The sequence below is a fragment of the Sardina pilchardus genome, chromosome 1 (genome assembly GCF_963854185.1).
Source record: "Sardina pilchardus chromosome 1, fSarPil1.1, whole genome shotgun sequence".
NCBI lineage: Eukaryota > Metazoa > Chordata > Actinopteri > Clupeiformes > Clupeidae > Sardina > Sardina pilchardus.
Genome location: NC_084994.1, coordinates 49982072 through 50005738, shown reverse-complemented (window position 1 = coordinate 50005738; position 23667 = coordinate 49982072). Strand labels below are relative to the sequence as shown.

The window sequence follows — 23667 nt, the reverse complement described above, 5'->3', positions numbered from 1 at the left end:
GCCTGGTTCTAGTTTGTAAAAATCCCACAGCATCCTATTAAGTACTGTTAAATGTAATTGAACAATGTTTATGCAAACTGCTGCCTCAGCTTTGCTTGTCTCTCTTGTGTGCGCCAGTACGCAAAGCAATATCTGTAAGTTAATTCAGTTGCTTTTTAACAAACAGCCTCCCCTCTGCCGAGCATATTGATGATCTTCCAGGTATACTAGTTATTTCTTTGACTCCAGTGGAGTCTCTCTTTGAAAAACATGCGCTCAACTACAACAGAGCTTAAGGTTTGATCTTACTTTACTTGAACATTCCAGTCTGTATTGAGAATGTTTTATTTCAGAATGTGTGAACCAGAGGAAAAGGTAAAAATAGAACAGAGAAGAGGAGAGGTGAAATGGAACACATTAAAATGGAGCTCCTTCAAAAACACACAAAAGTGCTATGATGGTACTTTATAGGTCGTATTCATTCCTAAACACACACGTGCACGCACACACACACACACACACACACAGCTTTTTTCAGAGGCATCTATATGATTTTACTGTACAATATTTTTGCCAGAATCGTTTTTTTTTCTTGTATATCACAATCAATTCAGAATCTGTGTACACCTCAAGTGAAGAGTGTTGTCAGCTCATGTCGTCAATACAGTATTTAATGGAAGCCTCACTTTTCTGTGGGGATTACAGTATTGGATTACGCTATTGTTCGCTGTTTCATCACCGTGTGATGTGGGGGTGGGGGCCACCCCATCACAGGGAACAACAAATCCAAATATGTCTCTTTTCCTGTTGACTTATATCCAAACATTGTCAAACACCTTCCAGTTTCTAAGGTGACAGAGTGCACGGCACCACGTGCTAAGAGATGTCACAGCACTGGGAAGTTGCCGGAAGAATAAATCACAATGCCATGTGATGGCACTGGTGTTCTTAATGACAAAGTGGGATGCTCGTGTGGAACATTAAATGCCGCTGCAGATTTGCCACGTTGTAATTAGACAGCCCCGTTCAGACGTTAAATGTATCCTGGAGGCTGCTACGTCACAGTTTCCGGGGAGAGAAAACACCTCGGTAGGGGTAAACCAGACAGTAAACCCCCCCGAGTGCTTCCTCAAGCACTGTGCTAGTCTGCCATGATTACCCCCGATGGTTTCTGCTCGACTCTTATCACAACACCCTTGCCCTCTCATCACTGCCCTCTCTGCATGCTGGGTTTCTCATCACAAGGCTGCCCGTGTGGTCTGTGACACGTTGGAGGGGCAGTGCCTAAAGATAGCCTCAGGGGAAATTAAGTGGGAGCCATGGTTTCCCTGTTTTCAGTCCCACGTTGGCCTTGGTGCAAGGCAGTCAAAACACGTCATCAAGTTGCCGCACACAAAAAAATACCATTATGGCATGACAGGAAATAATATGTCAAATGTTTGCTATTTTCACCCACTTCTCTACAGGAGTGGTCATGTCATGACAAAGCCTTCTGTGACGTATTTAATAGCCATTTCCATTGTTTGAAATGGTTTAATGTGTTATTTTATTTGGGTTTGGATGGCCAAATGTTAGAAAAGGCTGTCAGGACATGATGTTAAGACAAGATGCCCAAGTTTGTATTTCTTACCAGGGTCTATTTTGGTAACTAATGTATTTTAATGTAAAACTGTTTTTGGGAGCGATTTTTTATTTTTTTGCTTTTGTACCATTACATAATTCTTGTGTTTACCATCCATTCAATTCCACATTTCAGATTCAACATTCCAAGTCTAGCCTTTTCCCATTTCATGCTCTGAACAATCCAATATATTTGAGCACTGGAGACTGTTTTGGAGGAGATGTGGTTTGGTCATTGCTTTAAAACTTCCTCTATTAAAAAATGACAGTTTCAGAGAGTAAAAGTCCTACCACATATTACTCTCTGACACTCACCTCTGCTTCTGACCAATCGTGACCTTGACCTGTTGTGACACACAACACTGAGTAGCCAATCAGTGCATCTAGCCTTTGACTATGGAAGGTTCGATGAGGATCCATCAAGCTACTTATTGCGTAAACACTGTATGTAGTATGACTCCAATATGACCTTGACATTTGACTACGCAACACAGAGTACCTAATCAGTCCATCAAGGCCTTGTAGTGAACAACTGTGCAATGTTTGAGTAACATCACCCAAGCCACTTACCACATATAACACGTATTATTGTTCTTAGCGTCTTCAAAAGAAATAATGCAGTGAAAGCTGATTTAGATGTTACTATATTTTGTAATTTATTTGTGGTTTGTGCTGTCAGCCAAAATCAGTGAGCTGTTATATATTAACGTGGCTAATAGTATTTTGTCTGTGATAACCGGCCAACAAACTCTCCTTCAATTCTGTGCTCATTTTGAAAAATCCAAATATTATAGTAAACAAAATCTTTTATGGTGCCATTGTAGTGGCCTTGCATAATAATATCAACGTCATCTCGTATTGCATCTCAGCAGACAGCTGCTGTGCAGTGATGGGCAGTAACGCGTTAGAAGTAACGCTATACTGTAATCCAATTACTTTTTTCAAGTAACGAGTAAAGTAAGGGATTACAATGACAAAATCAGTAATTAGATTACCGTTACTTTAGGCTGCGTTACTGCGTTACTAAACTGCGATTTTAATTGCTTTGTGAGACTGTCTGGTGACAATCAGTATAATGTCCAACGCATTGCCAGAGATGTAAACAACAGACGAGACAACAGAGTGCGGGAGAGAGCATGACCATGCTGCATTTAATAGCCTACGTGAGTTGGGGTTTTCCTAAACTTTTATCCATAGTTCGGGACTTGGACTTCTTTTGCTTATCTTTACTTCACTTTTATTGTTCTTTCTACTTTCATTTCATTCGATGACTTATGCTTTCACTCTGGACTGATGCTTCAACTCAAGTGTCTTTTCAAATTCGAAATTGGGGTCGTTGACGTTAGAACTTGTTTTCGGTGGACATAATTAAGTTTGTACCGTCGGAGTCTTTGCGAGACAATGAGCAAAATGTCCGTAAATAATAGAGCCTGTATCATCTGCGTTCTCTGTAGTCGATTTCAGACATAACCCCTGCGATAGCCTATGAGGTTTGCCAGACGGAGGTCCGACTCTTCAGTTAATTATAGGCTACAGAATCTATGTATGTTTGAGTGAGGGGTGGCGCAGAATGCGGCCGCTGTCACAGGACTTACTGTTTTTATTTTACCACCGACAGCGCGCCCGTTCCGAATATTGTTGCAACAATGCAGCATGTATTCTGTTACATCCGCAGCATCGATGAAAGATTGGAGCGTGACATGCAGGTTAACTGAGCAACGTTTAATTGAAACTCAGCAGTGACGCTCGTTGTTCATTTCACATAATCTGAACGAATTCACGTTCTTTATTTACAAATGTGTTGCATGCAGTTCACAGAACTCGTTTATGCACAACACTGCATTTGATTCTATTTTATATTGTAGCGCCTCGGAGAAGTTAGGAGACAGGGAGGCTGAATGTCGTTCCAAAAGCTCCGGTAATTTATTCTCTCAATAAATTACAGGCTAGTACACGGGCAGCAGGAGGTGTCCACTCAAAAACAACAAAGTGCTCACTGCTAATACCTAATTTGCTAACTCAGTCACTCAATCACTCAACACAACTCACTCGCACGTAATTTACTTCAAATCTGATAAAAACGTAGTAAACGTCTTAGAATCCCTTATTCTAATCCCTCCCCTATCAATAACTAACCTATCTGATCCCCTAAATATTCCCCCCTGGACACCTCCCCCCAATCACAACACATCAGAACTGATTGACACATTCTATGACACAGGAGGGAGAGGCACAGACGCACACACACACACACACACACACGCGCGCACAGACCGGGAAAACAGGAGACACAGGGGAAACAAACAGAGCAGTCCAACAAGGGGCCTATAGCCTCGGCGCTACAATATGATGGAATATGCAGAAAGAATAAAATTAGTCTGAAAGGTGTATTGCTCAGGTTGTGTAGCCTAGTTAGTGTGTTTTTGAAAAGTAACTAAGTAAAGTAATTGTAAAGTAACTAATTACTTTTGGGGAAAAGTAATCAGTAAAGTAACGGGATTACTTTCTTGGACAAGTAATCAGTAATCAGTAACTAATTACTTTTTCCAGTAACTTGACCAACACTGCTGCTGTGTGCCACACAGAGCAAAAGAGACCTGCTGTCTGTGATGTAATCAGGCTGCAGCACTATTGATTTTGCGCCACAGCGTGCCGTCTGCAAAGGTAAGATGCCAGCGCAGCCTGGTGGCAAATAGCTCAGGTGTGTGGGTCTAGCGGCAGACTGCGAGACTTGTCGTGACAGTGGATCAGACATCCTTCACGTCTGACTTCTTGTCTGAGGTACCGACACGCATCCTGTCACACCTCTCCTCTGGACCCTGGAGAAGTGGACGCAGATAGGGGGAGGAGCGATGAGGCATGAGGGGTGGGGTGGGGGGTGGGGGTGGGCTGGGTGGAGTAGGAGGGTCAGTGGGGGGAAGAATGTGGTGGAAGACGAGCACAGCTCATAATTGCCGGCGTAGGCTGACACATCTGAATTTGTTTTACTGCCCCTTGGACAGACGCCGCAACTCATTTACCACACAAAAAATAAGGGAGAGATACTTTCTGTTCTTTTTCTAAGCCCCTTTTTTTCTTAAGAGCCTTGGCACCCCTCCTTCTGCGGGTGTTGCTATATTTGTCCCGTGCTGGAGCGTAAGGGCCTGAAAATGACACCATTATTTTGACTAGACTGTTTTCCCTTCTGCGAGTGGCCAGGGGGAAGTGTAGGTGCCCTGGGACGGTTAACCACACGATCCAGCATCTCTCTCTCCCTCCTCACCTCCAACTCCTCCTCCTCCTCCTCCTCCTCCTCCCTCTGGCTGGCAACAACATGGCCCGTGTCAATGCCAGACCCTCAGTGTAGCTACAGGTGGCCCTCCACAGTAGCAACAGACCGCCACAGTGTGTCTCTCTCCAGCATCGCTCCCACTCAGATGGCACCAACACGCCCAGGGCTCGTACTGAATGAGCGGCGTTCTGTTTTCCTCAAGGCAGAGTGCAATTATGCACCCCACACGGTGACCTGCGCGAGACCCACAAAGCATCAAAGCCTCGTTGCCAAACCTCTCACTGTGAGCCTTTTCAATGGTGGGCCAAGTCTAGAGAGCTACAGACAGTGGCGTTTGTTTTGGAGAGAGGAGGGTGGTTTTGGAGAGGTACTCCTCTTCATTTCCCCAAATCCACGGTGCACAAAATTCTTGGGGCTTTTCTATGCCGCCTGATGCCATTTTGTTCTCCAAGATCCCAGGCAGTAGACGATTTACAGAAACCTAGGTAATCTAAACTACCATGTACACCGTGCACATAAGCAATGTGGTGTCCAGAACATTCCAGCATCGCCCCTGATATTGTTTGCTACTTGCTGCTAATTACCGGGGGCATTTTTCCACCATGTGTTGATTAGCGAGGACAAACAGACTAGCCACAACGCTTAAAGTTTCTTGGGTAAGTGTGTCTGTAAACACATATGGTTTAAGCGCTGTTTGGTCTCACAAGTATCAATTCTGGGCGATTGCCAGATTTAAATATAAACGACAGGCCAGTAGCAGGTTGAGGCCCCCAAGCTGTGGTGACCTTGTTATTGCCAGGTCTCGGTGTGTGGTATTCCTCCACCATGACCAAGGGTACGGACTGTTTCGGGCCATTTCCCTTTCTGAAAGCAAGGTCTTCTCCACCCTGACAAGAGACATAATACTGTTTGTTGTGATATTGTTGTTTGGATACTGTCTAACTGAAAACCTCTGGATTTAGGGTTGACCACAGCAAATGTATCTATTTTTCTTACTGTTTAGTATTGCTGTCAGGATAATGGCATGTTTGCCCATGGGAAGCTGATTGCACAACGTAATAGGAACGCTAGTCCCTATATAGATGTACAGTATAGCACACTGGGACATTGTGTCCAAGAACGATGAACGTTAGCATTTTGAAATGCACCAGTCCATACCTATTCTAGTACACCGACCCCTAAGACACCCCTGTGTCTACAGAATGTGAGCTAGGAGAATGAACATCAACGCCAACAAACTGTTCTTTATTATCTAACTTGTTATTTCATTGCCTTTGACAGATATTACATATTGACCAATCTTAAAACTTTAAATTTTTTCCCCATGACAACATATTCAGTCATAAGTATTCTTCAAGGGTCCATTTTAGATCCATAGCTCTTCCAAATGATCTATATTTCCATCAGAAGGTAGTGGTACAAGAGAAGACTCTTCTTAAGGGTGCAGCCGACATGGTTCTGCATCTGCTTCTGTGTCTGCAGCTCATTTCAGTTGTTGAAAGTATAATTTACTATAATTTTCTGGCTGAAATGTTTGTTTGTTATGTCTGTGTGAAGTGCAAATCCTACAAATATGGTCATTATTTTTGTAAAAAAATGTCTTTTATCTCTCAGACCCAAAACATACAAACAGTTCTGAGTATCACAACAGTGATACATTTAAATGCTGATGCAAAAACAAATCCCGTTGACCTGGCCTGGCCATGGCTATGAAGGCATCCCGCTCATTCGCTCCAGGGCTATGTTGCTCCAGCAGTATTACTACATCATAACAATACTCTAATAAACAGTGGTTTGGCAGGTGCACCAACATCATTTCATTTCAATTCATAGCAAGCTACAGTAACTTCGTGCACAAGCACTATGCAGTTGCAAACCAGTGCATTTCCCATGTGCCATAAAAAGACCGGCAAATCATAAACATGTTTGACCTCAAACATCAGGAACACATCTGGATGATCCATTCCAACATGTAAACATGAGTCACAGAGTGTCCGCTAAGCATGTTCTCTCAGATACCACCTAAACCGCATCATTATCGTTCCGAGCCTGGGTGGGTCCGCCTTATCTCTCCGCTCGCAGTGGACACTTTTGGGTCGCCACTGACGATCATCAGAGGCGCTGCTTGCCTGCTTCCTGTGTCCTGGACGTCACAGATCAAAGGGTCACGGCGTGTCCACCGAGACAGCACTGTGCAGCGCTGATCCTCTACCAACACAGCATCATGTGATCTTAAGTCGGCCCACCACTCTCAGGTCTCCTACTGTAGGTGTCACAGAAATAACATTGGTCATGACAGAGAATGAGTTGCACATTGTGGTTGAGCTAAAAAAAGAGACGGAGGGCTGCACTGAAGCAGACATGTTTCTCACTAAGTTACAGAGAAATAATATTTGCCTCTTGGCCTCACTTGCTTGAACCCGGCTAACGTGGGTAGTCTGTGTAGTGTTCTTTCCATGCCTTAGCTGTGGCTCTTTGGCTTGGGCTGCTGTAATACTTTCCGCCAACGTGCCCGTCTTTCCCAGGCCTCTGACCCTGGATAACTGGCATGTGTGTGTCTAGTGAAGTATTAGCTCATAGCGAGCGTCGCGCAGACATTATTTTTATTCTTTTATTTAGGTGTACAACTGTGTTTGCGGAGGCAAGGATGATTTAACTTGGCTGGCGGCTTTTGTCACCTGTAAAATACTACATCACTCCTCGCTCATCCATTCCTTCCACTCATACCCCTCACACATGGGCTGGCCACAAAGACACACATACACACACACACGCATGTGTGCACATACACACACACACACACACACGTGTGCACATACACACACACACACATGCGTGCACACACAGACACACACACACACTCACACGCTCACACACACTCTCTCACAGACACACACACATACTGTACATGCATGTGCACACACACACACACACACGCACAGACATATGCATACACATACACACACACAGACATCATATGCACACACACAGACATATGCACACAGACACACACTCACACAAACACACACATAACACAGACATATGCACACACACACATACACACACTAAGACATATGCACACACACATACATACTGTAAACACACACACACACACACACACAGACATATGCAGACACACACATACACACACACACATACTGTATCTCTCCACACACTTCATGGACACACTCGCTGTGCTGTGCTTGAGTATTTTCATACTCAAGTATCTCAAACATTCAAGTGTGTCAAAACGTCTAACACACACCCTCTCCTCTCGTTCCCTGCGCAGCAGCAGACATGCAGACAGACAGCACCCCGATCTCACATGCGCAGACACATTCCCTGTAGAGGCTCCAAACCGGCCAGACACAAAGGAGGTATCCGCTGATTTTCTCAAGGCCATTCAGACAGCCGCATCACCCTCAATTACACTTGTCTCCTCCAAAACGTTGACATCTGGAGCCCCGCAGAAGCTTAGTCTGTGTGTTTGTGTGTGTGTTTGTGTGTGTGTGTGTGTGTGTGTATGTGAGAGAGAGTGTTTATGCAGAGCAGCATACAGCGGACGCAGCCGCTGAACTTTCCCTCTGTAAATTAGCCCTTGGTCAGAGGCTATGGTTCCCCGAGACCCTTTTCGGCTGTAATCTCAGCAGGACCAGTGGCCACAGGGCCACTACAGCCCTACACACAAACATGGTCAAATAAACTGCATATAGGTGTTTCTAAGACTTGTTATTGAGGTCTTAAGCTAAACCAGGAGTGCTGTGGCCAAGTGAAATCTCTATCAGTGCACAGAGCACAGTGAGAGGCTGCTCGATCACCCCGAGCCATGCTTGGCACATCAGCCTGTGGTCTGGGGAGGAGATGTGTATATGAGGGCTGAGGACTCTGCTGGGGTGGGGCCGTGTCTGTCAGGCTGTTCAGGAGGAGCTTCGGTGGGGCTTTGATAAAGATCCAGCCCCACGTATGTGAGTGAGTAAGAAAAGAGGGAGGGAGGGAGGGAGAGAGAGAGAGAAAAAAAGTGAGAGTATTTCCACCCACCTAACAAGCTGGCAAGCCGGGGAGCATTCATAAACAGCAACCCAGGCCAGACAGGGGCTTAGACAGAGCAGCAGAGCTCAGTGAAGAAGGTGCAGAGGAGAAGGACCAAGGAGGAGCTCCACAAACAACACAAGACTCACTAACTGACTGACGGAGTGACTGAGTGACTGAGAGAAGGAGACTGTGACTCACGGAGAGACAGAAGAGAGCTTGAGGACCAGGATTTGCCACAGCATCCAGACCCAGCTCAAGGACCAGGATTTGCCACAGCATCCAGACCCAGCTGAAGGACCACGCGTCTGAATGGATGCCCTCTGCAGTCTCAGTGGCCTGGACCCTCTTTGGGTGAGTACACCTTCTCCAGCAAGAGCATGATCTTACTGTCTGTGAGATGGGAATAGTTTCATTTAGATTAATAGTTTTTTTTTATCATAGAGATAATATTAATATAATAATATGAATGTCCAGTTCACCAGTATCCTAGAAGTGGCCAATGTATTCATAAATATTATACATACTAGACTACATGAATTCCTAAATATCATGTCTAGACCTGTCTCATGAAATTCACCTCTAGTATTCCTCAGTAAATATTGTGTAATATGTACCATTACAATGCATTGTGATGACATGATGCTTGCACCTGTAAGTACACTGTAATGACACTTAAGGAAAGTAGCCTTCAGTTTTTGTTAGACTTACTTTAAACATTGAATTGAATTTCTTCAGACATCCAAGCATCTTGAATTCGTTCAACAATGAGCATCCAATTTGATTCAGTCAGACATATTAGTCTCATAGTTAGCTGCTGTACTGTAGCCTAAGGTGTGTTGTTGAGCATCTTCTGTCCAGTCCCACTGAAGGGACACCAGAAAAGGTCCCTGCCAACAGCACAACTGTGACCAACACAAGTTGTGTCCAGTGATCTGTTGGACACCAAATGTCACTTTTTTGGGGACATGAAAACCATGGGAGTGAAACATAGCTATCTGATTGTGTATTATTGTTTATTAACATAATCAAATAAATCTTGGACGCATCTTCATGCGCATCAACGGAGGGTAAAGAAATGCAGTGTACTCCCAGGTGTTTTGCATTTCTTATGTAAGGCTTTAACAGCCTGGGTCCAATTACGCACTCTTGTGTACCTTTGTAGCCACAAAGTCACCTCAGCCAAATGTAAGTATCTCTAGTGTCCGGGCAAGAATTTATCATTGAAATCCTACCAAACACCACGGTGCAAGAACTGTACGGTAGCTTAGTAGGCCTATCCAAGTTGTTAAAAATAGGCTACACTGAAAGTCTATTTCAGCTAGTTGGAGCCGGACAATGTCGCTCATCTCACACCTGCAATTGGCCACGCAGCTAGTAGCTTACTTCTACAGCCAAAGTGTTGTTGTTGTCTCGCAAGGCGTCGCGCTAGACTGTTTGCGGTCGTTTATCCTCTTCCCTCGGGTGTCTGGCGGTTAGTCTGCCCTCCGTCAGACGCTTCCTCCTCTCGTTACCACCGTCTAATTACACCCTCTCGCCTCATCCTGACTGCTACGTCGCACACAGTCGCACAGTCGCCAAACAGCGAGGAAGTGCGCCGGACAGACGGCCCTGTGTCCCTGTGTGTAATGCGTGCGTTTATTTTTTTCCTCAGTCCTGATGTAATCTGACATCCATACATGTGTCAGCACTTGGAAAGTTTTTGCGCTACCAGTGAGGAAAAAGTGCTGGCTTATGATTTAGTTTTTTTGAAAAGAAAAGAGCTTATTGCCTGTGCTGTTGAGTAATTGCGGTTTCATTTTCAGTTTCCAAAGTTTGTCCAATATGTGTGGTCCAGAGGTCACATTTTCAGGTTTAAGCGGTGCCCAGCAACCTTATTCATAAAAACAAATCTGACTGCTGGGTAAACTGTGAAATTCAGTGTGGTCAAGCCCCAGGCCATTTCAGGTTTGATGCTGAGAGTAGTGAGCTGTATAGCAACCTGAGCCAAATATCTTTCTCTGAGGTGGCCATGCCGTCACACTCACTGCAAATGTTAGTGCAGGAATTATTTCTAATTGTCATAATCATGGCTAATAAATAAGTTATGTTTGTTCATATTCATATTTGCGTCCCCTTGCTTGTTTTCACAGGACTGGAACACAACATGGTACACGCCTCACCCCGACCTGACGCAGTGCTTCCAGAACACCATGCTGGTGTGGATCCCGTGCCTGTACCTGTGGGTGTGCGCGCCCTTCTACTGCCTCCATCTGTACTGCCACGACCGCGGGCGGATTCCCGTCTCCGTCCTCTGCAGTGCAAAGCTGGTGAGCCAGACCGCAGGAGCAGAGAACGGCACTCATTAATGTTATACTAGACCATCGTGTGTGCACGTCTAACTGGCCTAGCATCCATAAAGCAGTACGACAGAGTGTGAAAAGCCCAGTGCACATGGCAGGTTTAGTGGCCTATTTCATGCGTCGGTGCTCAGCAGAAAAGTCACAGGGAAAAGGTTTGTGGTTTAGAGAATTGTCAAGTGATAAGGGTTTACCATTGTAAAGACCCTACGATACCCTGAAAAGAAGTGGACTGCAGTTAAGACATAATCACAAAGGTCTTATATCTATAACATGACAGAACGTGTTTAATAGATAATTTTACGTCACTGTAGGCCTACTGTATAACTCTGAGGTAATTGATAGCTACATAAACTCATGAGGATCTGGTTGCCAATTACCTGACTGATCTGCTTCCGTTTCTTGTTTCCATGCAGCTGCTGGGCTTCTTTCTGGCGTCGTTTGGCTTTGTGGAGTTCTTTTACATTCTTCTGATGAAGAACCAGGAGATCCAACATCACATGGTGTTCCTGCTAAACCCCGTCATCCGCAGCATGACAGTGGTAATGTTCTCCCCCCACATCTCACTTCAGTTGCATACAGAACTCCTGATCACAGTAGAACCTGAACAAGAAAGTGCTCTTGTTCTCAAGTCAAGTCAAGTCAAGTCAAGTTTATTTATATAGCGCATTTCATACACAGAGGTCATTCAATGTGCTTTAAATGTGCTCTCAAATGCACATGGGCTACCATCATGTTCATTATCCAAGTGTTCTTTAAAAGTAGCTGGTGGCACATAGCCTATGTGTGAAAAGCCCATAGTCACAATACAGGACATAAGCCCATCATCATCATCAGGAACACTCCTGCACAAATAGCATAAGAATGAGAAGGCCAGGCTCATAATCACCCTCCCCATCTCCTACAGAAACACGTCGCGTTTCTGGACCATTGCCGTCAAACAACCAGTCCATTTTCCCCGACACTTCATTCCTTAGAGCGTTGCATAATGGCAGTTTTAACGCCGTGTCACGGCCACTACTGTATGTTTACACAGCCGTGAGGAGCGACTGACTGAGCCACTGTGGCGCGCGTGTTTGGGGAGGGTCCAGGATGGGAGTGGGAACTAGGCTAGTGTGTCTGCTGCAGCAGCCCACAGCCCCATAAACCGCCCCGCAATTCATCCCCGGCCCTGAGGTGCAGCCGGCGGCCTGCATAGACACATTCTCCCTGACCAGACTCCGAATCCCCCCTGCGCTAACCTCAGACGCTTAAGTCAATATCAGCAACACTTACAGGTCATAACAGACGATCTGAATCAAAGGCTGCACTTGTGCCCCGATGATGTACACGGCCCTATAGTCTATCTCAAAATCAGGCCTGTGTCTAAAACCGACTCAGGATAGGCACACGGGAAATAACCTGCTTGAGTTGAGGTTAGTTAACTGGGCACAGGCAGACGTAAACAAACACAGATATTACGAAAATATTCCCTTCCGTGGTCCAACACCTCCCACTGATACCGCAGCTGGTTTTCCTTGCGTAAGACTGGTCCCTTATGTAAGTCCGACTAACCGACAGCAAACACGCTGAGGTCCCTCAACCAAACTGTTGACTAGCTGCCGGGCTCGGCCCCCATATTGGATTTAGAAGTGCCCGATCAGCCCCCACAAATGCCCTCTTTCCTCCCTCCTTAGGGAGGTGCTGAGTGGGGCCGAGGCAGCGTGCACAGGGCACTGACGTAACGGCTCAAGTTCCGAAAAGGCTCACAGCTTCCCCCCTGTAATTACTAGGTGGGAAATGGGTTTTAGGGCTTAAGTAATACTTTGACTTCCACCCACCTCCCAGATGTGCGTTCCCTATGAAGGAGCAGGAGCAGGCGCAGTGGAGTGGGATCAGAGTTTGATATGAAAAACCAACATGTTCCACTTGTGCGCCTCTGTGCAAATGGCACGGAGTTCAATCCAGCTTAAATGCATAATGATGTGTTGTGCCATGTCAACTGGCCTGTGCACTTGCACTGCTTCCTTTGCCCAAAACCCTGGAGGTTGGTTGCGGTTTTGATGTCTCATCCCTGAGTAGCTCGGATGTTTCCCATTAAAGCTGCTCAAACCCTGTTTTTCCCCTGTCACAGAGCTGACATGACAAATGATGTCTCATGCAACTAAAAGTAGAGCTGAAATGGACGTGAATCCAGCATAACTGCACAGGCGAGACAGACAGGGGTGACCCCCAGACTGGAAATGTCTGGATCTTATGCGAGTTGCAAACTTGTTTTCCTTCACAGGATGAGGAGACTGGGTAATTAAGGGGACTGTGGCACTGGCAAAAGGGCACGAGCTGTATCTGGTGTTTTATGAGGGACGGCAGTCGAACAGCAGATGCCTTGGTAGACGGGGAAATCCCCATTTAACGTCTGTCTGCAAACACTGGCACAGCCAAACGCATGAAGTCCTTTATGAGCAAGAAGATCTCACTCGCATTGTGCTGTTGATTAAATCAGCGTCACTGAACTACCATTAATGAACCATTGCCAAAGAATGTTTAACACATTGACTGGGCTGAGTAAATGCCTTAAAACGGGTGGGTGTGGAAGTATCATTTTTTACAGTTTTCTTTGAACAACAGGAGATGAATAGCTCCTTCATGGTTGTGTAGCATGCAAGTGTACAGTACGTGCTGGTGAACACATTTTTCCTACAGGGCACTCCAAGTCTTCCTGGACGGAGGCATCTGCTAAAGTATCGATATAAAAGCGTTGTGGACGGTGAGACCTATATGTATGGAATGTGCGTCTGACCTCAGCTCTGTCCGCGTCCAGGTGCTAGCTGTCTGCATCGTCCAGTGGGAGCGCATGAGAGGCTGCCGCTCCTCCATCTTCCTCTTCCTCTTCTGGCTGCTGGCCGTGGTGTGCTCGCTGGTGCCCCTGAGGGCCAAGATCCAGCTGGCCATGGAGGAGGTGAGAGAAATGACACTGACACAGACCCCCCGATCTGGGCCACGCATCTCACACCACACGCCCAAAACTCACAGCGCTGACACTATCACTTCAACTATGGGGCTCTTAGGACCACCTTTGCAAGAGTGTGTCTTTGTTGTCACGTACCACATACGAGTACATGCATAGCATCTTGAATTTCCCCATCTATCTATCTATCTATCTATCTATCGATCTATCTATCTATCTATCTATCTCTATCTATCATACACAAGTACTCTGATAGAGAGGACAAGTTATTAAAGCATGATCATGGTCTGATATGGGATGCCTCATGACAAATGATGACACGACACACACTACATTCTCATGGGTAGGTCATACTAGAACACATTTTGCATGCTATGTGAAAATAGGGAAAAGCAATTCACATGAAGTCATGTCAAATTGTATGCCTTGATATAGATGGATTTTTTTCTGACAAATGCAAAATAATTCTATAGCTGTGTCCAAATGTACAGTAGTATAAAGAAAATATGGAGCAGCAGGGAAATTGTAAAATGTTATAGGAGCACACAAGGAGAGGGTTCTTTTTGACCTATTTCACTAAATATTCAGGTCTCATTTTTAGCATTTTTTCACCATGGCCTGTGAAAAGCTGACTTTTCAGGAGTTCTATCTGCCGTGCTATAACTCCCAGCCAGCTTTGCAGTGACCTATTTTTTTTTTTTTGCCCACTCAAAACCAACTGACCCTCTTTTGTTCTGTGGTGAGCACGCACTTCCACCCCTTGGCATGGGAGCGCACTGTGGATAGGATGTTTACTACGACTTTACAGATGTCTGGCTGTGGCATGACGGGCAGCAGTTCATAGAGTCTGCCTGGGGTAAACATAGCCCTGAATGCCAACATTCTGCTATATGCGCAAACTAACATATAAGCAGCTTATGCTGGGCGAGGATTGGCTAATATTGGTTACTGGCTCCTTTCCACGCAGCAAAAGGACTCGGCCCCACAACCACAACCTTACGATTTCCAGATATGGGCTATAGCGTGACTGGGAAGCTTTTTACTATTCTTCTCATGCGTAATACATTTATTTAAAGAGGGCCATTAAAGACTTTGGTTTTCACCATGATTTGTCTTAACTGTTCAAAATAAGCTTTATGGTTCCATTAATGCTGGATCCGAGTCCTCCCTAGTCCCCAGTGGGTACGGGTACATAGGAAACGGGGAAGCCCTTAAAGGACCTCAGAACACAGAGCACAGTGCTGTGGGCACTGGCAGCCAGTCATTGTGGTGCCTACACATCACACATTTATAGTTTACGTAATTGTATATGTAACAGACAAAAGGTCATCATATATAACATAGAAGATATCATCTGTAAGTCCCTTTGGACTTAATGCATAAACGTAAGCACAAACACAAACATTAACAAACATAATATTTACGTGTGGGAGAGTAAGTGGTTGCGTGTGAAACTGGTTGCATGTGTGTACCCTTGACTGGGTGCACTGCCATAGCAAAGGGAGATGTTTTGGGAGATGTGTGGTGAGCGATTGGGGGAAATGGTCTCATCTGATGATGGGAAATCCCTCAGTGTGGTATCTTGCTGCGGTGTACACATGAGATGGTTTCTGTTGGTATGCCACCAAACCACCATGTCATCTCCCCTCCTCCTCTAATTAATGCTCTTGGGCCACTTCTGGCAACTTCTCACAAATCATCTCGTCGTCATTCATCAAAACATCAATGTATAGTGTATCAAAATAGTTTTACATTACCGGAATTACTACTACATTCTAAGCACCTTTATTATCACATTTATACATTTACAGTGCCACTACATGTTTTATACAGTATGTTGTCTTCCACTTTAATGTGTAAACGTTATGTGTTGCAGGGATTGTCACCAGACTTTGTGCGGTACCTGGCCTTCTTCTCCTACTTTGCCCTGCAGTTGGCCCAGCTCGTGCTCAGCTGCTTTTCTGACCAGAGGCCCCGTGGTAAAGAGTCCCATGAAAAGGTGAGAGGACTCTACAGGACAGGCTCTCAGCTCTGACCACAACTACAGAATGCTGTAGGCTACTCTGTCCTTGTTTTAATATGGGATAACAGGAGAGAGGATTTTAAGGTAGACAAATGCAGTGGTTGAAGTTGACGCAACTGACATCTGCACTGACGTGGAGGCTTATTATACCTTAATGAATAGGCCTCCTTTAGAAACCAGACATAAGACACAAGATTCTTTCTGGAAAATACAGTTACAGTAGTACAGGCTCTGCCAAGATATCTGTTCTCCATCCAAAGGCAACATTTATTCTCAGATGACTCATGATAGTGTTGGCCATAGCTGGTGTCTTCTCTGACCACCGCATCTATCTCATGTTCCCATGTGAATGAGCCCACATACACTATATCAATGCAAATCTCACACATGCATTAGAGAGTCACTCTCCAACACAAATGGACTCATGAATCAGCGCTGTAACACTGGCTTGTGACAGAACATATCCGGCGGAAAGCGGTAAAAACAAGCGTCTGAAGAAAAACCCAGCAGCCAAATGTCGCTCAGTGTGTGTTTGCCGACTGCCGTGAGGTCGGAACGGGTGGAAGCCACAGACGGGAGCCCCACCCATGGTCCACTCCTGGCCCAGTCACTTCCTGGCCTGTTATTCCAGTGCGGAGTGGGATCTCCGGTGTGGGGGCGCGTCTGGGAGAGGGGCGGGGGACGGGGGACGGGGGGGGGATGCTGTGGTCGAGTGGGCGGTGACTTGTCATCTGTAAGTCATGCCGAGCCCACTCACGAGCCCAGAGATCCATTTCTTTATGGAAATGTCTTTACTGCTTTGGCACTGAGTGTCTCCACACGTTATGCCCCACCACCTCACACACTGATCTAGCATGGGAAAGGGATTTGAAAAGCTATCTTTAGGTCGTGCTTTATCGTAGAACTATAAACTGTATGGCACAATTCAAGCTGTTAGTTAATGCAAATGTAAAAGAATGTATGTCTGTTAGAGACAGGAAGATTGCAGGCTTGAAGTAGGAGTATTGTAGGTCGAGGACTTGCTCAATGCTGTGAGGTCAGGCAGTTCATGGAGTCTTTTGAAATAACATCCAAAACCTGTTTTACACTCCACTCTAGAGTGAGCATCCTCATTTAGACAAACATGGGAGAATTGTAATCCTCCGGTGGTTGCAGTCATAACCAAAATATTTGTTCTTTTACAGAACCCATGTCCTGTTGCCGACGCATCTTTTCTGTCCAAGGGACTCTTCTGGTGGTTCAGTGGGTAAGAGATATTTTAAAAGTTCTTCCCCCATAAACTCCGCGTAAGACGACTCCTCTGCAGCCACCAACACGTGTAAAATGTTCTTATTTTTGTTTGTGTGTGTTTGCTTGTTCACTCACAAGGCTCGTGGTCAAGGGCTATCGGACTCCACTGCAGGCAGAGGATCTTTGGTCATTACGTGACGAGGACACCTCCAACAAGATCATCTCCAACCTACAGGAAGAGTGGACATCAGTCTGCAGCAAGCTTCAACAGTAAGACACCACCGCTCTGAGACACTCGCACACTGTACTTGTGCAGAGAGAAAGTTCTAGACACTTTGACTTGGTCACCAACAGATGCAGACACATAGTTGGAAGCACTGTGAGGTCTCTGAGTTCAACTCTGCAGTGATAATAAGTCAGTGTAAATATTATATGGCAGAATGTTGTTAAAAATGTCACCACTCCTTAACAGCATATGCTTTTCAGTCCTGGCTTTGCTAAAGCGCAATGGTAATAAAAACAGAAAAATGTGACATTTCGGCACACTGGTATTTAAATGCAATGCCTGTGTACTTGCTGTTGCTGCCTTAACCATTAAACCGCAAGTAATCAAATCCCCAGTCCAATGACGCTGGCCACAGTCTTAAGGCAGAAAACAGGGCAGATGGGTCCACTGGAGCTTTAGGTTGCTCAACACAAGATGCTTGTGACATTTAGCATGTTAAATCACTTAAGCTTTGAAGTTTTGTTGTTAAGTTCCACAAGATCATGTAAAGCCCTGACATGTCAGTTGAGGGGCAGTAATAACCTTTATGGCCGAAGGGAACTCCACCATATTATATTTGCAGGCGCAGTGGTGTACACGGAATTATATAAAATATTTTTCCCAGGATCGTCTGTTTTCTGAGGTGCATGAGTATTGTCTCTGAGGATTGTCTGTTTTCTGAGGTACATGAGTATTGTCTCTGAGGATTGTGTGTTTTCTGAGGTGCATGAGTATTGTCTCTGTTCCTGACGCGTGTCCCTGTGTTGCTAGGCAGGAGAAGAGCATGAGCTCCAGCGTGGCCCTGGGCGCCAGGCTGCCGGAGCAGGCCCAGCTGCTGCACAAGCTGAAGAAGGAGCAGAGCTCGGGGTTCTGCCTGCTGCGCACGCTCGCCCGCAACTTCGGACCCTACTTCCTGACGGGCACCCTGTGCCTGGTGATCCACGACGCTTTCATGTTCTCCATTCCACAGGTGCTCAGGTGAGAGGCCTACAGGACTTACAGGATCACAAACTCTCTTTTTAGCTCCTTCAGATGATTTGTTGTTGCAAATGACAAATGATACGAGACTGCCAGATGTGTCCAGATGAATTCTGAGGAAAGCAGTCAGTCAGACGTCCTTTGAGTCCTTCACTGAGACACTAGTAGCAGCAGACAGTTGTGTTAACAGATATCTGTCAAAACAAAGCAACTAAATTGTTGCATAAGAAGGTCTAAGAAAAGCTTGTCAGTCCTGACCGATCTCGTTACCGAGACACTAGCATCAGGCCCTGCAGCTGCAGGCTCCCTGTTTGTTGGCAGCCAGACCGTGGAGGCTGTGGTCAGACTGGCTGGCCGCAGCGAGCGCGCCGGCCAACAGTGTCAGGGTCCTGCTCAGCCCCAAGGGGACCACGAGCCCTGCTGCGCTGGTGTGTGGCCCATGCTGCACTCTACTGTTGACCTGCTACGCTGCTCTGTTGACAATGCAGTGAAAGTTGCGGTGGCTGGATGGCCGAGTGCCTCGTGTAAAACGGCCTCGGGCGGAGAAAGCCGCGTCTGAGTCCTGCGTCAGCTTAAAGTAGAGACAGATGGAGCACACTTGCATTCATAGGCCTCTCTCGCTGTTCTGGGATCATTACCTGTGAGTTATTAGGTGGCATGTGTTGAAGGAGGAGTTTTGTTATGTAACTATGGTAACGACTTATGGTCCAAGCCGTTAAGTATTTCTCAAGAATCTTAGGATTATGAATAAAACATTTTCTGTAATCTCTAAATGATATACTTCAATAGCACATATTTCCACATAACATTTTAGTTAACATTTACAGTGTCTAAATGGTAAAGTTCACTTCACCAGTATACTGTAAGTCCAGCGTAACTTTCTCTCTCTCTCTCTCTCTCTCTCTGCCCCTCTCTCTCTGTCCTCATAGTTTACTGCTGGGCTTCATAAACGAGACGGACGCCCCTCTGTGGAAAGGCTACTTCTACGCATGTCTCATGTTCATGCTGTCTTGCATGCAGTCTCTCTTTAACCACCAGTACATGTACTCCTGCTTCACTGTGGGCATGAGAGTGAAGACCGCTGTCATGGGCTTGGTCTACAGAAAGGTGTGTCTTCAGAACATTGTGAACCAATGTAGTGAATTAAACAAATGTTTTTTTGCCGTTCTTTTTGGACTGAATTCCAAAATATATACTGTATCTGTTTGTAACAGCAGATTGTAACTGCTGTTTACTACTCAGTGTGCATCCCTTAACTTCTCGTCTGTGTGTACTGGTTTGCTTTGCAGTCTTTGATCATCAGTAGTGCCTCCCGCCGGACCTGCACTGTGGGAGAGATTGTGAACCTGGTGTCTGCTGATACCCAGAAGCTGATGGACTTTGTGGTGTACTTCAACGCTGTCTGGTTGGCTCCCATCGAGATCACTCTCTGCCTCTTCTTCCTCTGGCAGGTATGGACCACAGAGCTGTTAGTGTGCCATATGATTCCCTCTTAATGTATGCATTTGTTACGTGATGCCATATGGTTCCCTCTAAACGTCCTGTATGTATTTATGTTGTGTGATGTGATGACTAATGGCCCTGTCTCCTCAGCACCTGGGCCCTTCAGCTCTGGCTGGCATTGCTACAGTCATCCTGATCTTCCCCGTCAACGGATTCATTGCCAAGCACAGGAGCAAACTGCAGGTACAGTATGATCGGCATGGAAGCGTTCAAGCTCAGTGGGTAACTGTCCTTGGCTCCTGCCAAGTTCTCCAGAACATTAGACGCCTGACCGCTGGTCAGTGTTCCACAGCTGCTTTAGATGAGAGGCCAGAGAGGTGTGGGCCTGCGGGCGGGGTGCAAGGCTGGGTCATCCCTTTAATGTTCTCCATGTTATTGAGATGACACAAAACCACAATAGAAAAAAGGGACAGTAAAAGTTAAATATTTTTCATTTCTTTTGGAAAGAGGGGACATGTTTTGGCCCTGACCTGACATGAATGAAACACTTCTCAACCAGAGAACAACTCATCCGCGGTCGCGGTTTTATAGCTGTTGGGCTGTCTGTGACACTGAAACTCTGACTAATACTGTACAAATATTTTGTTCCTGTTTTACTGTTAATAGCACATTGTTTTCTGAGTTACTAGAGGCTGTAACAGGAGAAAAGAAAAAGAGAAACGCTCCATTAGAACATTCCAGAAGCATGTGTGTGGGCTACCCGTCTCTTGCTTAACATCAACATGTTTTGATAACTCTGTAGGAGATGCAGATGAAGTACATGGACGGACGCATCAAGCTAATGAATGAGATTCTCAACGGCATCAAGATCCTGAAGTTCTACGCGTGGGAGAAGGCCTTCCTGGAGCAGGTGCTGGGCTACAGGGAGAAGGAGCTCAGCGCCCTCAAGAAGTCTCAGGTGCTCTACTCCATCTCCATCGCCTCCTTCAACTCATCGTCCTTCCTGGTAAGTACTGGGAGACTTACATGTAATTGCCTCTATTCATGTGTTGAAGTCACCAGATATTACTGTTCAACGCAATTTTAAAATTGAAATGTATGTCCCTTATCCTGAACTATTGTTTTGTCCCTCCCTGCTCAGATTGCGTTTGCCATGTTTGGGGTGTACGTCATGATCGATGAGAAGAACGTGCTGGACGCCCAGAAGGTCTTTGTGTCCATGGCGCTGATCAACATTCTCAAGACACCGCTGAGCCAACTGCCCTTTGCCATGAGCACCACCATGCAGGTACAGTACGACTGGCCCTCAGACCACAGGGCCTGCACTGGACTTTCCCTCCACAGGGGCAAGATCTCCACTCCCATGCAGGCACATTCATGAGTTAAGGCCAAACCTCACACTAACACGCCTAGTTCACACTGTGTCAGGGAGATTCTCACTCTAGAGTCCATTCATAAACTCAAGGAAAAATAACTTTCCCTTTCATAACAAATTCCCTTTCTTCTTTTAGTTTAGAAGTACAACTGTATTGTATGCAACTCTGACTAAAATAGAGAATCTTGTATTAAAGGAATGTATTTCTGTCTCAGGCCATAGTGTCACTGAAGCGATTGGGAAAATTTCTTTGCCAAGAAGAACTCCAGGCAGACAGTGTGGTCCGGGAGCCTTTCAAATCAGGTGAGCAACCTTTCTGAAGTAGCCTAAGTACACCTCTAGTAACAACTTGCCACGCAGATCACTTTGTCTGGTTTCACACAGAACATTTAAATGAATGGAGGCGAGACAGAGAGAGAATGTGTTGTTTACATCTGTGTTGAATTCCACAGTTACATGGTGGTATGTTCTCACATCCTGCCTGTGTGCAGTGACTAACGCTGAGGGCAATTAGAGTGTCACTCATACGCCACTCTACAGGTCTCATGAGATATAAAGCCTGTGCTTGAAGTGGAACACAAACATGTTCACTCACACACACACACACACACACACACACACACACACACACACACACACACACACTCACACTCACACACACACACACACACACACACACACACACACACACACACACACACACACACACACACACACACACACACACACCTCAGAATCTGTCAACACGTTCTCTTGCACCTCATTAAATTGAATGATAGTCATTTTCCAAAATGCAGCTAATTTGATGTCATGTCATTACGGAGCAAAAACAATTTAGCAACTAAATGTTATTTTTCGCTGTGAAAGAACCACTTACAGTTGTTATGTTTTATATATTGGTTAAAACTCACACCTAGTTCAAAGTACATTCATTTATGATATATAGCGACTGAGTACAAATTCTTTCACTGTATTTTCAGATGAAGACGGCGTCAACATTGAGAATGGGACCTTCTCTTGGTCTAAAGACAGTACTCCTTGTCTCAAAAGGTATAGTGCTAGTGATGAATCCATAAGCACAACTATGTGCAACATATGAATGTATAAAGAAGAACAATATGAACCTCACTCACTGTTTGAATCCCCTTCTTTTTGCATGTTTACAGGATTAATGTTAAAGTTCCCCAGGGCTCTTTGGTTGCAGTGGTGGGCCATGTTGGTAGTGGAAAGTCCTCACTGTTGTCCGCCATGCTTGGAGACACAGAAAGAAGAAGTGGTTCTGTCTCTGTTAAGGTGAGAACACCTTCATAAAGCATGACCGAAAAACTTGATAATGCCCTTAAATAAACACTATGTAACTCCATATAACTTCATGATATATTCATGTATTGTTCAGAGCACATCTCTTGTGTACAGTATATAAAAGGGTTTGTGAGATTCAGTTTTTTAAAGACCTCATCCTCTGTTGTTCTCAGGGCTCTGTAGCATATGTCCCTCAGCAAGCCTGATCCAGAACGCAACCCTGCATGACAACATCCTGTTTGGCCTGGAGAAGAGGAAGAGCTGGTACCAGCGCGTGCTGGAGGCCTGTGCCCTGCTGCCCGACCTGGACATCCTGCCTGCTGGCGACGCCACTGAGATTGGGGAGAAGGTGAGATCTTCAGCATCATCCACAGATGAGCACTCTTCACCTTTCACTATCAAGACGTCTGGTCCAACAGAAGTTTGTCTTTTTCTTCTCCAGGGCCTGAATCTTTCAGGTGGGCAGAAACAGCGAGTGAGTCTGGCGCGTGCCGTCTACAGGAAAGCGGATGTTTACCTCCTAGATGACCCCCTGTCTGCTGTGGATGCACATGTGGGCCAGCACATATTCGACAAGGTTATCGGACCTAAGGGTGTGCTCAGAGACAAGGTAAACAACACGCGGAAGTCATTTAAAGCTGCACGTGTCTGGTGTTGAACCTCTGTGGTGTAAACGGTACTGAAGTATAATGTTAATCGATGATTGTCTTTGCAGACACGTGTGCTGGTGACCCACGGAATGGGTTTTCTGCCTCAAGCTGACCTCATCTTAGTCCTGGTAGACGGAGTGATTACAGAGAGCGGCTCATATCAGGAGCTCCTGAGTCGTAAAGGAGCCTTTGCCGACTTCATCCGTAACTTTGCCA

The 23667-nt window shown here is 45.7% G+C and overlaps 1 protein-coding gene across 1 annotated transcript in view; it reads left to right on the top strand.

The window, feature by feature from the left end:
- Positions 1-9211: 9211 nt before the first annotated feature.
- The window catches only part of abcc6a (ATP-binding cassette, sub-family C (CFTR/MRP), member 6a), a 20311-nt gene continuing 5855 nt past the window's right edge, over positions 9212-23667 (top strand). The window contains 20 exon segments of the mRNA XM_062536297.1: positions 9212-9253; positions 11032-11208; positions 11655-11780; positions 14039-14176; positions 16062-16184; positions 17393-17454; positions 17577-17708; positions 18475-18681; positions 19611-19788; positions 19971-20132; positions 20275-20367; positions 20927-21130; positions 21266-21412; positions 21715-21802; positions 22480-22549; positions 22666-22792; positions 22975-23002; positions 23005-23150; positions 23244-23411; positions 23517-23667. The exon segment at positions 23517-23667 is cut by the window's right edge and continues 15 nt beyond it. Of these exon segments, the coding sequence (XP_062392281.1) occupies positions 9212-9253; positions 11032-11208; positions 11655-11780; positions 14039-14176; positions 16062-16184; positions 17393-17454; positions 17577-17708; positions 18475-18681; positions 19611-19788; positions 19971-20132; positions 20275-20367; positions 20927-21130; positions 21266-21412; positions 21715-21802; positions 22480-22549; positions 22666-22792; positions 22975-23002; positions 23005-23150; positions 23244-23411; positions 23517-23667 (2569 nt within the window).